The 16450-nt window shown below is 41.4% G+C and overlaps 2 protein-coding genes across 2 annotated transcripts; one reads left to right on the top strand and one right to left on the bottom strand.

Moving 5' to 3' along the window:
• Nucleotides 1-178: 178 nt before the first annotated feature.
• Nucleotides 179-5684, top strand: LOC136430699 (ubiquitin-like domain-containing CTD phosphatase 1). Its single transcript, XM_066421507.1, has 10 exons — nucleotides 179-362; nucleotides 632-723; nucleotides 913-1001; nucleotides 1168-1283; nucleotides 1645-1743; nucleotides 1989-2026; nucleotides 2365-2463; nucleotides 2598-2711; nucleotides 3225-3352; nucleotides 3561-5684. The coding sequence occupies exons 1-10, from the start codon at nucleotides 203-205 to the stop codon at nucleotides 3670-3672; spliced, it is 1047 nt and encodes a 348-aa protein (XP_066277604.1). The 5' UTR covers nucleotides 179-202; the 3' UTR covers nucleotides 3673-5684.
• Nucleotides 1644-12234, bottom strand: LOC136430695 (uncharacterized). The gene is made up of 10 exons (XM_066421500.1): nucleotides 11857-12234; nucleotides 10724-11573; nucleotides 9881-10476; nucleotides 9505-9607; nucleotides 8942-9133; nucleotides 8427-8561; nucleotides 7765-7929; nucleotides 7248-7429; nucleotides 6715-6966; nucleotides 1644-6192 (listed from the first exon to the last, which is right to left on the bottom strand). Exons 1-10 carry the CDS (start codon nucleotides 12046-12048, stop codon nucleotides 5743-5745), a joined length of 3117 nt encoding a protein of 1038 aa, XP_066277597.1. The 5' UTR covers nucleotides 12049-12234; the 3' UTR covers nucleotides 1644-5742.
• Nucleotides 12235-16450: the final 4216 nt, after the last annotated feature.

Consider the following 16450-nt stretch of genomic DNA (forward strand, 5'->3'; position numbering starts at 1 on the left):
CACAAATCCTCTGTTTGAACAAATAAACAATCTATAGATTTAATCAATGGTCATGTAGTTACCTATCACTCGGTTTATGTCATATGTTTCATTATTTATGCCAAAAATATAGCGTTAATCGCAATTGATGAAGTGGAATCGTCCAACCGAATGGCATACTGGGATAAGAATCTTCACATTTCCTTCCCATCATTCAGCAGCTATGGCGGAGAAAGTGAATATGGTGGTGAAGTGGGGCGGCACGGAATACCCGGTCACTGACCTGGAGGGCAGCGATACCGTCTTAGATCTGAAGGAGCGGATTAAGCAGCAGACGGGGGTGTTGCCGGGCCGACAGAAACTCCTGGGGCTGAAGCTGAAAGGTGGGAGAGCGTCATGATGGGGAGTGGGAGGGGGGTATACATTTATGTTATCATCATCGTCATCATCGTTGTTGGTTTGTTGCAAGGTTGATTTGTTAGTTTTTGTTAGGATGGGTTTGCTAGTGACAGCTCTTATTATTTCTTTGCATACTTTTTATTTCCCAATATGGTGATTTTATAGAGGATATCATCTCATTACTGACTTTAGGCCGAAGAAGTGAGGCCTAATTTATGACTGAGAATGAATCATTGTTTAATTTCACCCATAGGTAAACCTCCTGATGATGACATCCAGTTGTCTCTGTTGAAGATCAAACCTGGGACCAAGATCATGATGATGGGAACCCGGGAGGAAAACCTGGTCTGCCTCCTGTTTGTCTCTTTGATTATTTCCCTCCTTTCCTTATCCCTCCTCAATAACTAATACTATAGTCAATGTAATATAAATGTATGTTGTACCTACCAGTAAGTATGCAACATGATTTAACTTGTGAATTTATTTCTTGATGCTGTTCACTCATTGTATTGACATCATTGATGTGATACACAGGAGGAATTTCTGAAGCCCCCTGAGAATGTGGGTGATGATGTCATCAATGACTTTGACATTGAGGAAGAGGAGGTGCTTGTAGAGAACAGGTAGGAACAACATGGTATCTTTTGGTAAGTGAATATTTGATTTAATTACAGAGCAACAGTGTCTGTCAGTGTTTGTTTAAAGATGTTCATCAACTGTTGAATGACTAGTAGTAGATCAGTAGATGTTTTGCATCATAATTTCATTGTTCACATTTTTCCTCCAAAGGGAGGAGAACCTTGCCAAGATTGCCCGTCGAGTCAAGGACTATGAAGTAAAGATCTTGAACCCTACCCGGCCTGGGAAAAAGCTACTAGTTCTGGATGTGGACTATACCATTTTTGGTAAGGATGATCTTGTCTAGAAATATCATAGCCTAGAATCCAAACCTATTATAGCTCCCGAGTCTCTCGGGAGCTATAATAGGTTTGGATTCCAGGCTACGCAAATAGATGCGGAGAGAGACTCGGGAGCTATAATAGGTTTGGATTCCAGGCTAGAATTATCATTGCCAGGAACTGTCATAAGGATGATTATAAGGAAATTTTGCTTATCCAAACATTTGACTGTGTTTTCATTCTGACGTCTACCAATGCACTTTCTTGTTGATTGAGATACGGTTTCAATGTCTTTATTATGCCAGCAAAGGTATGTAAAGATTCCATACAGAACTACTGTCCTGATTCCTTACTTAATGTTTTGCAGACCACCGATCGGTTGGGCAGAATGCACTGGAGCTGATGAGACCATACTTACACGAGTTCCTCACACAGAGCTACGAGTACTACGACATCGTCATATGGTGTAAGTATGAGCCCCAGAGAAATGTGATGATCTGAATCATTTGCTCCCAAAAAGCATGAAATGTGGCAACTAATGAATATCTGAGCCAACAAAGGAAAGTGTATCGACTGATTTCTCATTTCTTGTATGTATGTATGCATGTATGAATGCATTGATATCTGTAATGTTATGCTGTAAATGTAATCGGGCTGAATTTCACTGCATGCTTGTAACAGACTGTTTCTTGTGTTTGTTGCTCCCTGTAGCTGCTACAAGCATGAAGTGGATAGAGGCCAAAATGAAGGTACTCTGATACACCCCCATATTTCTTTGTTTATACATTTTGCATTCATGAATGAAGCCTTCTGTACCCTGTTGATACTCACCAAGTCATGTGTAGTGAATTAATACTTAGCAAGTCTGCATGTAGACGTTAAACAGGTTTAAGAACCCATCACTTTTATTGTCTTGTTGTGCAATGGCTCAAATCCATCAATTCCATACACAGCTTGTACTTAGTGTAATACCAACTTTGAAAAAAACATGTATTATTCTATGTGTCAGATTACCACTTTCCAATTCAGATTTGAGATGTTCACTAATCGTGTCGATGTGATATCTGCACCCCCCTCCCCTCCCCAGGAGCTAGGCATGTCGGACCACCCTAACTACAAGATCATGTTCCTCCTGGACTCCTCAGCCATGATCACGGTGCACACACCCAAATATGGTGTTGTTGAGGTAACATACTTGTCAATGCCTCTACTGTAATCAGTTAATAAGAGCACCACCATGTTGTGTGTAGACTTTACAGGTGTTTTGATCAGATGTATCTTCACACTCTGTGTGACTTTTGTCATTTCTTGTTCTTGCAGTGCAAGCCCCTTGCTGTGATCTGGGGCAAGTTTGAGGACTACAGCAGTAAGACCACCATCATGTTTGACGATATCAGGAGAAACTTCCTCATGAACCCTCAGAACGGACTCAGGGTGAGAAAATATTTTGTACACAGTTCTATGGACTAGTTGTTACCATGTTTTTTTTTCATCAAGAGCACATGACTAGTTTATTTTTTTCCCTTCATTGACAAACGTTCACATAGTTTTAGGCATCTGTGTGTCATGAAAAAATATATAGGTTAGAGCACAACCCTCTGCAAAGGTAAATTTGTATCATTGACCCCAGTTGCCGCTGCATGCTTGAGAAGCTAGTGTGTTATGCCAAAGGCGGTAATACCAGCTATACAAATACAGATAGTCTCTATTTTGTAATGGTAAAAATGCTTTAAAGATCTCATCTGGATTCAGAAGTTGTCACTCTCATTGTTTCTTAGGTCAATGCCTATCCCTCATGAAATATCATAACATTACACATATTTTGAGGTGGCCTCTTAACCAACCAACTACCGCTACTGATACCAGTAACATCCTTGGCAACAGAGGTTATGGACAAAGTTTTTCAAGCTTTATCTGTAAGTTGTGCCTGTTCACTTTCCTCTCTAGGTGCGACCATTCCGAGAGGCTCACCTGAACAGACACAAGGACAGGGAGCTGAAGAGACTTGGGCGTTACCTCAGGGACATTGCACCGCTGGACGACTTTAGTCAACTCAACCACAGACACTGGGAGAGGTAGGACAGTACTGTATGCATGTAGGAAAGTTAAAGTTTATTGGTCTTAACCAAGGGCTAGTTGAAAGTATGGATTGCCTAAGACTGGGTTTGACATATTCTTTGAAAGTATTAGAAGAGAGGATACCAGTATTCTGTTTTTTTTATTAAGAGACATTAACACTTATCTTGTTACTGTTGTCATCTCATAGTCCTGTCTGTTTTTCAGGTACAGACCCAGAAAACACAGGAAAAGATCCAGTGACAATGAAGATGAGGAAAATGACCAGGAGGACAGATCTAGACATCAAACCCAGGAGGAATCAGCATCAGGGAAATAACAGACTAGTTTTACAGGATATGCAGTGTCTGCAATACTGGTGATCTCTCTACCACAGTATATGTAAGCCACATCAACAAGGGTTTATTAAGGTTCTGGTTCGGAATTTAAAGTGACCGAATGGTCAAGTAGTCCGTGAAAATAAGACGCAAATCATAGGTTTTCTTGATAGTTTTGGCTCCAGATTTTTTGGTTATCGCTAAAGCTGTAGTAATGTGTAATCTTTTATATTTCCTGAAAAGCCTGATCTTCGTAGCGTTTTACAGCTGTACAGTTTTGGTCATCCTCGAAGACTTCCTGGTATCAGTGCACGATAACCGTAACGCGGCCTTGTCGCCTGATTACCCGAATCGTGCGTTTTGCATAGTTTCGCATCATAGGGGATTGTGGATAACTTATCCTCACAATTTTCTTCATTTTTCTTTATTGCACAGACAGAATGATGACATTTATTGCCGTGTCTGTCATTATCCTGGGAAAATCCGTCTTTTCTGTGCAGCGGCCTTGGAAGAATGCCCTAAAAATAGCTGTTTTCGGGCGAAAAATTGCTTAGAATGATGGTTTTTACCCAAAAAAAACTGAGCTTGTCGGCCAGTGGCAAGGAACCTTTTCTACCGGAAACATTGAATCGCCCAGAAAACGATGTTTGGAGAAGCGCTAAGCGTCTTTCCAAGAACGTGTCATAGAGAACGTGTCATATCGGCCCCGAATCGTTAAAAAAACTCAGAACCGAGACCTTAATAGCATCTAAGCAGACATTAATGTTGTGTCTAGAAAGCAAAACAGATCTCACTCCTTTTGATGGATGGACAACACTATCCAATACTGCTCACGCCCAGGTAACAAGTTGTCACAGATCATCAAGACATTGCTCTGAGATAGTTATAAAGCTACCATAAAATGAGAGCATTCTGTAATTTCATAAAGCTATAGAACTGGAAATGTGAGAATTGCATAAAATTTGCTATTCCAAAAAAAGCTAATTTTTTCTACTATTGTATCAAGATTGGGCTTGACGTCATCAATTTTGTTTGGCCAAACAAGCTACAATGAACATAAACAAGGATATTGTGGTCATATATAGACTTGGGACATAGAAATAGCTGTGTTCTGGTCCATGCACAAACCTACAAGTGACCCATGGTAACTTTTACCAGGTGAGAAATAACGTAAAGCTTACATATCATATATTGTGTCAAGAATTTGTGACAGAATTTTTGCAACAATGTGAAGGAACTGTACTAAAGGCTTACTGCACTGCTAAATGTTGCACAAATGTATCAGACGCTTCTATGATGTTGCTATGTTGCTCCAGTATAGTTTTCACAATGTGTGACACGAAAATTAACATGTAAACTAGACTTTACTCATGAATATCAAGTCCTCATCAAGGTAGAGCAAGGCAGTTTCCACTTTGCTTTTGGCCCACCCAAATTGTTCATCTATGATATAACAGTAAAGTACATACAGTAATTGTATGCTCTGGTAGACCTGTGGGTGACAGCCATCGTTGATGCCATAGCAGCAGTATCTTATGATCCTGCTGCAGTTTATGGGACCATTTTCATTTGTGTGGGTCGTAACTTGACAATATGAATAATGTCGTTGCTTATATAAAAGGTGTTGCAGTTGTTTCTCTGATGCACAAAGACTTAAATGTTTATTGTACAGAGAGGGGACCAAGAAGAACATTAGATGGTTGTGGGGAAAAATGTTGTAGAATATATGCCTCTAACGTTGTCTAAGCGTAGTTGTTTGTTTTATGATTTGGTCCAAAAGATTTTCCCCAAATTTCTCACAATCTTTCTGGTCCATCACCAAAATGCCTATTTTCTTTTTGTAACAAATCTATGGTGATAACTATCTTATTCACCTTAATAGGCCTGCTGAATTGTGAATGTTGAATTGTATTGAATGTGTTAAAGAAATGATTTTGGATGGCAATCCCAACAATGTTCCAACTTGGAACAGAAAGTATGTATTAAACTGCAAGGCAGATACTGACGACTGCAATGTGTGGTATTGTTGATCTCATAAGTATCAGTTTATTGCACTCTTATCATTGGTAATATCATGGATAGTTGTCTTTCGGCTGGTGGCAAGCATCAGTCGTGTAAGGTATGCAGTTGAAGTGTTTACAGGCGGGACAGAAGTCACCCTGGACGTAATAAAACATCATAAGCAACACTGCATACATCAGGACAAGCATGACAAAACCAAACACCACCAGGCACCTCTTCCTCCGTGCGTCCCACCTCCCCAAGACGATGTAGGGGAGGAACACTAGCGCCGATAGCAGGCCGAAAACAAACCCTCCCAGCTGAGCCCAGTTGTCCACCAGAGGGAGCGTTCCCGCCATCAAGAGGATGGTAAGAACGGTTAGGAGGGTGAGCAGCTTGCAGAGAGCCCTGGGAACGAGTGTCCAGGCCTGCAGGAGTTCCACGCAGGCGCACCCCAGGAGTCCGCAGGCTGCAGCAGAGCCGCCCATCTGGGGGGAGTAGGGGGAGAACACCGCACCTGTCTGGGGGGAGAAGAAACAACTTATTAGACAGTTACTGATACTTTCTTCACCCACCAAAAAATGAGATTAAATTAAGTCATCAATGGTCCCTTTGTAGAATTGAAACGCAATGTTGCCACATCTATTAGTAATTACTAATCAATGTTTTTAGTTGTAGATGCTTCTTTCAGAAGTGTGTGATGTGTTGATGAAGAAAGTGATGGAATTTCTGTACTCAGGTGGTGTTGATTTTGCCGGCAATGGCTTCACAACAATGGCAATGCCTTAGGGCACACCACTAATGGATTTTCTTCAATAAAGACAAAGACAACTTATTGCTCTCCTTGGTGCTGAAGAGCCATCCCTTAGTAGATTTCAGTTGCCTAACGACGACTGCTCGAGTATGTTGTCGGGAATAGTTGCCCTTTTGTTGAAAATAGCTTGATTTCTTTTCATTCTACAACAGATAAAAATCGATGCATGGTGTACGTACGTCATCCGTAATATCAAAATTAAATAATCAAATGGCCTTATTGAACGCACCATATTCCCGCCGGCTCCACAGATGAGGTAGACGATAGCAAGCCGCACTCCGCCCACCATGCGTTCAATACGCACTCCCACAACACACTGCACGGCCACCGCCAGAAGCAGGTGGATTAACCCAGCATGTAACCATGGCGACAGCAGCCAGCGCCACCACTGACTGGTCAGAGCAGATGAGCGAGGTTTGTACGGTTGTGCTGGGTCCGACGATAGGTCACCAGGGCCGCAGGTCTGAGCCAGACAGTTTACCTGGACAGAATACAGATCTAATATGTTATCAATGAACATTAACGTAAGACCAAAAGCTATTTCAGTCTTATCATCTTGCTGTGATACATAAGGTTGATACCAGCTTTTATGTCATAACTGGGCCTGATCCGGGTGTTCCGGACCATGTGATAACTATCTATATCACATTTGCACACGAGATTCTTCGTTTTGTAGAAAACGTCTCCAAAATTGTATACGCGGATGTCATTCATGAAACCAAATGCAAGCCATAGCGGGGTTACAGTTTAACTGTACTGTACCTTGCTACAGTGCTCCTCTCCAGACGAACTGTACACGCCGTTCACAAACGTGCAGTGCTGCAAGGTGGTGAGCTTACATTTTCCCATGATTCCATAGCAGCAGGGTCTCATGATGTGCGCGGCGGTGGCGCTCTCCCCAGCCAGCCGGGAGCCGCATGGAGTGGCGCGCCAGCTTCCCGTGCCTGCAAACAACAACGACCACATTTGGCAACGCGCATGGAAATGGTAATATATATATATATATATATATATATATACAGTTTGTCTTTGCTGTATGTCCGGGAGAAAAGGAGAGCTGGTATGTACTATATTGTTAAAAAAAAAATGCAAATGTTTCCTTGCTCGATTCTATAGCTATATAGGACAATCACTAACCTGGGTTTGAAAGCCGAAAAGTTAATGTTACATATATCTCCTATTTGATGCGTAGACAAGATCTAGAAGAAAGAGGGTGTAGTACCGCCAGTATAGTATTATTACAGTGCAATGTATTAGAATAAAGATGTGGAGGCCATACCGCCTGTCAAAGTGTCGCACTCGGCCTGTGTGGTGGTCCCGGCTAGGTCACGTGTCGGCAGTTCGCAGCAGCCAAGCGGGACGGACAGGTCAAACTGCCGCTGCGCCAGGTACAGGTTGGTGACGTAGTCATCGCGCATGCACGGCGCGAACGTCGCACCCTGACCTGCACACAGTGTGGATGGACCGAAGATGAATTGTAGCATCTTAGTGGTTTGTTTTTATTGATCTCTGTCAATGACGATTTTAATGTCGAATAACAAAGCTGGTACAAAAGATTTAATCTATGAACCTATCACTGTATTCTAATGTATTGATTTCCAAATGTAATGATGAGGGATATAGAAGCACAAGTTTTGTGTGTAAACTTGATTGAGTGAGATGCCATGGTAAATTTCGACAAATTCTAATCTAACAGTCCATATAAATAAACAGAACTTAAAAATTATTAAAAAACAAACATAACGAAACACATGTGCTTATTAATAACTAAACATATAACGAAACACGTGTGCTTATCAATAACTATTCTATATCCATATCTAGTAACAACTATTACCTAGTCACATGTTTCTTCTTCATGACGCATTTACCCACGCAGTTTGTGACAAGTATCATATGATATTGTATTTTTCTCTAATGACTATTTCGTCGTGCACTCACCTATCCAGTATGTCATGGTGGGCCCGATCCAAAGGTTGGGTGTTGTAACCCGCTGGACGCTCTCTCTCCCCATGAAGGTGTGGATGTTGTTCGCTGTCACTACCGTGTGTTCCAGGGCGATGTCAGCGGTTCCTCCTGCACAATTATCGGTTCGTCAACATTGCCTTTATTGTGATGTTTTCGGGTTATACAGGAATTTTGGCATGTGTGGGTGTGAAATATTGAAAATAGGTTTTAATGTACCTTGCAAAAATTTTTGATATAAACACAAACTTTAGCGTCTCATCATCAAGTTCCAACAACAGACAAGAAAGAGCAAGAAAGAGAAGAGAAAAGAAAAAGAGGCCCCATTGCTACAACCTTGTCCTTGCATATGTCTTGCGGCTAGCGCACCACATAGAAAGCTGTAAATTGCGTAATCATGATATAAATCAGTCTCTATATTGCATATGATATGTTAATCATATGTATAACAAATGTCTATCATCTAACGCAGTATTGCCAAGCAGCCCTACCTAAGACACAGAATGTACCGAAGACAACAATCTGGGCGATGCTGATGATGAGAATGACGATGGGGCTGTATGAAGGGAGGGCGTCCATCTGTGCGCGCAGGTAAGGATGGTCCCGTGGGTCAATCAACTTGCCCTCTGCCTTCTCTTCAAACATCGCCGTCTCCGCTTCGGGCAACGTTTTACCGTACTTCTCTGCGAGAGAAATGAATGATTTTGTTATCGTGTTGACATCATGGTTGACTCCAACGTACATAACATCTAGAAAATGCATACATCTGCCAGCTAAATGGTGAATTCAATGTCGATGCAAGTTTGTAGTTGAACGTTAACGTTGGCTGTCAGCGATGATACATTTCGCTTTCGCATGAAGTGTGATACTGTACTGATAACCCATATTTAGCGTCTATGTCTGACTGTTTTGGTTTTGTTTGGGTTTTCTTCATTTGCCGAACTTTGAAATGTGTTGGGACAACTGCGTGTTCATCTACTGATAATGCAAGATCTGAAATAATAGGACTAGGAAACAATGAGAGACAAGTTTGAAACAAATCTGAACACCCTACCCTGTGCCTCTTTTAATGCAGAGTTGATTGTCTGTTTTCTGTTCAGCAGAGACATCCTCATTGCCTCATTTGATCCAATATCAAGGAACTGTTGACCGTTTTCCTGTTGCGTTTGTAAAACAATAAGAGCCAAGTGGGTGCTGTGAATATGCCGAATGGTATATGTTGAAATCAAACAAATAATAATAATATTGTTTTTATTCAGTCGTCATGCTGTTAAGCCTGTATTGCACGAGTCAAATATCTGCTTGAGCAAGGATCCAAGAAAAAACATTAGGCCCTCAGGCTGTATCACGAGTATCAATCATCGTTTCTTGTTCGTTGATATATCAATAATTTTTCTCATTCACCGACGAATCATGTTTTTAGTTCTCACCTCCAAATCTCTGAGCGGTCTGTAGTGTTTCAGTCCCGTCCGTGCGACAGTCACCCCTTCATCACGAACACGTCTGTCTGGTGAAGCTCCCTCCACTCTCCTGGAGGATTCTGGAGAGCCGCGATATCCGAGACCCCCAGCTATCTCTGAAGAAGGTTCATCATCGGACGAGATATCCAGGTTGCTGGACAATGTGCTGTCGACGGAACAAGGCCAAGAAACGGACGATGCCAGACTAGACGATGACGAGGAAGGTGAGGGCAGGATGGATGACGGTGACTGCCAAACTGACGGTAGTCTCGGTAAAGGTCTTCCGGAAGATGTCTTTGTGCGCGGTGCTGCTCCTTCAGGGGACACCCGCGCTTCTAATGTTGTAAGCTGCACATCTAGCTGTGGCAAAGGCCTGGACGCTTTTTGTGTTTTCTTCGAACTGCCTTTGAGAATAGATTTACTTGGAGACTTCTTCATACGCTTCACGATTCGTCTGATGTACTTCCGATGGCGAGATTCCGAAACAGATGTTGGATGCTGATCACCCGTCTCCTCCGCACTAAGAGAGACCGGCGCCTCCTCTTCTGAAGAACGAGGACTCTGATCTGGTGGTATATCAGCGGTACCGTATTTTCATAATATCAAAGCAGATATACCGAAAGCATGTATCAACCGAAACAGGCAAACCATTTCGAAACTTAACCTTTCGGCTGTTTTGTGAAATTTTAAGGTGCTACCTTCATGTCTTCTCAGTTAGGCACATAGTGGAAAAGATCATTTGTCACTTTTTGAGGAGAAAAAGGGCAAATGAGAAACGTTTTAGATACATAACATGTATGATGTCATACTCACCACGACCAGGGAAAAACTCAGTGACTGATACTTCCCCAGAGAAGCTGACGGTAGACGGTTTCTGATCAGGCGAGGAAGCAGCCCCTGCCGAAGAAGGCCGCAAAGGTCTTCGGCCCGGACTTACGATATCCCTTGATCTCCTCAAGGACTGTTGCTGCCGTGTGTAGGAGGCCACGCCAAGCTCCGTGGATTCTTTCAGAGGTAGTTTGTAAGCTCCCGTATAGAATGAGTAGAAAGGAGTCGTGTGAGGACCATCAAGTACACGGGGCTTAGTGTGTAAGATAGACGGAGGCAGTGATGCACCTACGGGTACAGAACGTCCCTGTTGGTTTGTGGTGACTTCGCGTTTAGTTGCTCTCCTTGGTACTGAACCGTCGCCCAGGTGACCGGGTTTGAACAGTGCATCAGGTGAGAATTTTCTCTCTGGGACGAAGTTAGGGTCGTTAGCGGTAGGAGTATAAAATGTCCTGTCGTGCGGACTTGCTGAAGGACGAAGTATGTCAAAATTTTCTTCACCTGCTGGACACACCTGTATAAGGATCCTGTCGTCTGCCAAATGTTGGCCATCATCAATGTGCTCTCCGTGGGCGCTCGGTGGAGAAGGTATGAACTCTGCCCCCACTAGATTTAAGCAACGTTCCGAGCTGTCCTGCTTCTCACCTGTCAACTCTGGTGACGTGAACAACGCCTTTCCAAAGGAAGAAGGGCCATTGTTTAACAAGTCTGCACTTTGTGAAATGAACTCTGGTCTGTCATCTTCGAATAACACCTTTTCTAGCCTGGTCAAAGCTGGATCCTCGGAATCTTTTCTGGAAACCAAGTCGTCTAGACTGAAGCCAATGCTGCCTCTCTGTGAGGAAAAGAGTAAAATTTGAATTAGATCCAGAAATCTCCGGGTAGGTGTTGTGAGGGAAGATTATTGTTTTGTTTTTCTGATGGCATGTGCAAGTTAGTGACAACCTCATATTCTCCCCTCCCAATCTATAAAACCGACTTTTGCCTATCCGTTACTAAAATGACAAAAATTAACTTTTTGATTAATATCCTTCACAAACAAGACAAGCAAGCAGACGAACAATCACATGTTTGTGAAACCACATTATATCTGAGAAAGACAACATGACAGTACTTACCGAAGCAGACCGGTGCAGTCTCTCCTTCCACTCGTCCAGACGACTGCCCTCCTCTGTAACCGCCAGGTACCCCCCTATGTCTGACAGGACGCTGCGGGCCTTGTGCAGGGAACTCTGGCTCCATGTCCGAAGAGCTGCTACGCTTTTGCTGCCCCGCTGTCGACCTTCCTTTTGGTCCGCAGTCGAGTTCATGTTTCCGATTCAACATATCATTCCCTTTAGAAAATGCGTCAAATTTTCTAGTTAAGTGACGTCATGATCAGATGTGCTATAGTGACGTCGAACAATCCAGCTATTGTCTGAGGTACCGTGAGATTTAAAAGTTATATTTCTGAACCTGTAAAGTTTGCAAACGGCCTGCTGTGTTGAAAACAACAAACACAATCGTGTATTTGGACTTTTGAGGTAGAATCTCGTTCGAATGTTTTAAAACGCATGGTTCTTTCGAACGTCCGTGGAAAAAGGTGGTACGTCAGAAGAGGCAACAGAGAAAGAAACCTTTTTGACCTAAGACTTGCTCGGATAATAATGGGTATCGTTAGAGAATGACGGTGAAAGAAACGTTCCCTTTTGACTTGATTTGTAGAATCTGTTTTGCCAAATATCCCCACATTTATTGCATTTGGTACACTCCACTATGATTGCGCAATAACTGTCGTCCTTCGAAAAGTATTGTGGGTAATTTCCTCGTTTTGAAATGAGACAGCATCAAAGCGCAACCATTATAATCAGTTATGCACTGAAATATTGCATCAAAATAAAGATAGAAGTAGTATCTTGGACATTTATATTATTTTCATTTTTATTCGGTGCTATATGTAAATCACTTATTTTGTAAGTCGTACTCAAGCATTACAAATTAAATTTACTACATGTACCTTTGCACGCCTTCCAATGAAAGGACAGAAAATGGCAGAGGTCGCTGTTGTTTTCGAGGTGTTGTCTGTTTGACAGAAATTTAACTGCGTAATCTAACGAATTTCCGTTTGGCTTGCACGGTTTAACAACGACAGGTCTTATTATTGACCATCAGGTAGGTTTTGAATAAATATTCGTGCAAAGTGAGGTAAATTTGTCGGCATTAAAAAGCCTTTGTTGTGATTCACTCCGAAGCCCTAGAATTTTTAGTAGAAGAAATTTTTCGCGCCATCAGCGATCTTATGACCACCGCTATGGCCTATCTTTACTTGAAATGTGACAACTTAAAGTAGATATGTTAGACAGTAACTATAGTTTTCCAGCTTATGTATTTATGTATGGTTTGGAAGCTGGAAATATGTCGCTGATTGAAAGTGAAGTATGCAAACAAATTTAAAGTGTGTAACTAGACAGACAGAATCAAAAACGGGGAGTAAGATAGTTCTACTTCTCACTAGTAAGCTAAATAAGATACAAGTCAGCTTTATGTGGATACATTCGTGATATGGTGTTTTAATAATTTGTTTTTTTTCCTACAGAACTGAAGTTCTCCAAGAGTGTATAAGGGAATGAGTTTGGTAGGTATATTATTTGCCAGGAAAGATAATTTTATGTTAGACAGGCTGTAAGCATTATCTCTGCAGCATTCCTCAAAGTCAAACGCCATTATGCAACCATTTTATGATTATGGGGTTTCATTCAGCAGAACCTCCTTGACAACAGTAATCCCCTTCAAATTACGTTACTGTTGATAGTAAGACAATATAGACGTTTTTGATTTTAGTCAACTGTCATGTCCATTTTGTGTCAGTTTATGTACGTAAAAGATCTCTGCATGTGTTTACAATTACAGGACTGATCACACCAGAAATTTGGAATATCTCATGTCAATTATCTCCAGATCTACTGATGATATAAGCATGCTTTATATTGCATTAACAGCCTTCTTACTTAAGTCATAGGATTTTGTTTATTTTCCCAACTTCTGTAGAGACGTCGTTCCTTGCGACTACTTAGTGGTTTGCGAGAAGAAAGAAGGAGGATGCCCCGTCCACGGACCCGAGGCGTAGCAAGAGGTGTGGGCTCGCAGCAGGAGCCTATTAATGTGGAAGATGGTAGGTGAACAGACATGGATCTGGATCAATATTAACCAATCATGGTCCTCGGGTATATGGCAGCAGCTAGTCATTCTTTAAACAACTTGCCACACTCAAATCCTGCATATCCAACTCAAACTTAGTCCGAGCTTTGTTTTCACAGGGTCAAATCCTGACAGCTATGTATTATTGCAATCAACGTTGTAACAGTAGCACCCTCATGCTGAAATTGCACTGAATCATTGTACTGCATCCTACTCACATGTTTTTATAACTGCAGGTTTGTTAATTTCTTTTGTGCATTTTTAAAAACCATTTCCCTGAAAATTACAGTGTTATGTTTCAATTTTTGTCTACTTGACTGACCGATCGATAATGTGCCAATATTAGACATGCTTATGCCTGTCCATTGTTAAGATATTCAGTATTCAGTGCAAAGTTCTTTGACATTGGTTGGATGTTGTTTCGTTTTTCTGTACCCTCCTCTGTAGCTCCTGCCATAGTTGACTTGACCAGTGATCACCATGACGCTGATGATGACGTTGTAGTCTGTCACGTTGATGATGAAGTGGTCGACCTGACGAGACCTCACCATGCACAGCCCAACAACTCCATGCTCCCTGTTTACCTAAATGGCAGACAGCATCCAGAACAACCCCACTTAGACACAGAAGTGTTAGTTAGCGATGATGAGGTTACGATAGAATCAGAGCGACTCCCTGGTCCCAGGCTCCTGGACTTGTTTCGAGATGAAGCCCCAGGACCGTCGACAAGTGCTACCGGTAGTTCCCCACCAAAGACAATTTCCTGCCCTGTGTGCCTAGACGAAGAGAAACAGATCCGCGTTACAGGTCGTAGGCTGATGTCAACGGTGTGCGGACATGTTTTCTGTGAAACTTGCTTGAAGGAAGCCTTGCAGACACAAAAGAAATGTCCCAACTGTAGGAAGAAGTTAACCGTGAGACAGATCCATCCCATCTTCATATAAAAACACTACATGTATAGTTTCCCTACTCTACTCCACTGTAAATAAAAACCAAGGTTGTTCCCAAGTTTCCAATTACCTAGCCTGGATGCTAGACCCCCAATCTCTAAAATATCTATCATGCGATAGACATTTTAGAGATCGGGGGTCTGGCAACCAGGCTAATGATTACCCATCCATTATTTTTTTCATGAAACAACAGCAGCTCAAAGTAAGGCTTTGTGGTCACAATCATGGCATTTGTCAAACCCCAACCAACTGATGGTTTCTCCATCCAGCTTCATGGTGGAGGGGATACATTCCTTCGCCTGACAACACAATTCACTGCAATAGTGCTATTGGGTATACATTGTACCAAATAGTTTATTCCAGTATGTTTTAAAGACATTGTAGGGAGATCAGACTATTCAAGGGATTCTCTTTTTTCTCATTATGTAAGAGATCCTCTATGATTTTTTTAAAATGTATGGATCAAGAATTGGGCTTATGTTGGAATGTGTATTGATCAATTATGTCATCTGGTAGTTTAAGAATACATTGTATTACTTATTTTGAAATCTGCATATCTATAGTAAACTTCCAAGGTACTGCTGGAAATAACAAAACACTTCTTCTAGGTGAAACAGGATATTTATTAAGGCTTCAGAAGATGTATGAAAGGGACCTTTATCTATTGTCTTCTTGGTTTAACTGAAATTGAACAAGTTATTAATAATGGCACGGTGATGGACCCCTGAATCACTGAGAAGTTTTAACAGGCACCTGAGGCTACAGCTATGCAAGGCGTTGTTACCATGTAACAGAGAACTTGTTCAAGATTGATACTGGTACTATGGTGTAAATTCGTTTCCACTTATTTGTTTTCAAATATCTTGCAGTTGAAGCAGATCTGGACCTGTTGCAAATTTCTATGATCTGTTACATCTCATTGAAGAATTTGGAAAATACCGGCTGGTTAGAAGAAAAAAGCACATAAATGCACAGACCAAAATGAGTTAAAACTTGGGAATGTTTCATGAATTCCTTTTTGCTCATAAAAAAATTGCAATCACTATGGCTGGACATCTTTGAAGTTGAAATAGTGCTGACTATGGTGTCATTTATTAACTTGTATCTTGTACAGATTTATTAATATGTTAAGATTTGAACAGGAAAAGCCAAACTGTTACTAGAACAATTTCTTCCAATATGTTGCTAGCTAGTTTCCTTTTAACTTAAGTTCAGGTTTGTCCGAAAATGGGCTGTTGCATGGTGAATGGATAATATAGAACTCTCCATGTTGTCCAAGGAAATCTATTGAGCACTTTTGGAGATGTAAAGTATTGATATACTGTACAACATTTACATATGAACATATATTAGATTTTGTGTTTCTCTTTTACATTGATAAGTTAATAACATATGATGTGGCTCCAGTTCAATAAAGTTTATTGTGTCAAAGAAAGTCATACCCTGTATTCTTTAATGACAGAGGCTCCCATTGAGTTGTTAATCCTGACTGTCAATCAAAATTAGCAGTTCGACCAATTATAGCACAGCAATTTGTAGTTCCAATAATGCATGTCCATCAAACATTTTAATCTTTTATGTTTTT

This window comes from Branchiostoma lanceolatum, chromosome 3 (genome assembly GCF_035083965.1).
Source record: "Branchiostoma lanceolatum isolate klBraLanc5 chromosome 3, klBraLanc5.hap2, whole genome shotgun sequence".
Taxonomy (NCBI): Eukaryota; Metazoa; Chordata; class Leptocardii; order Amphioxiformes; family Branchiostomatidae; genus Branchiostoma; species Branchiostoma lanceolatum.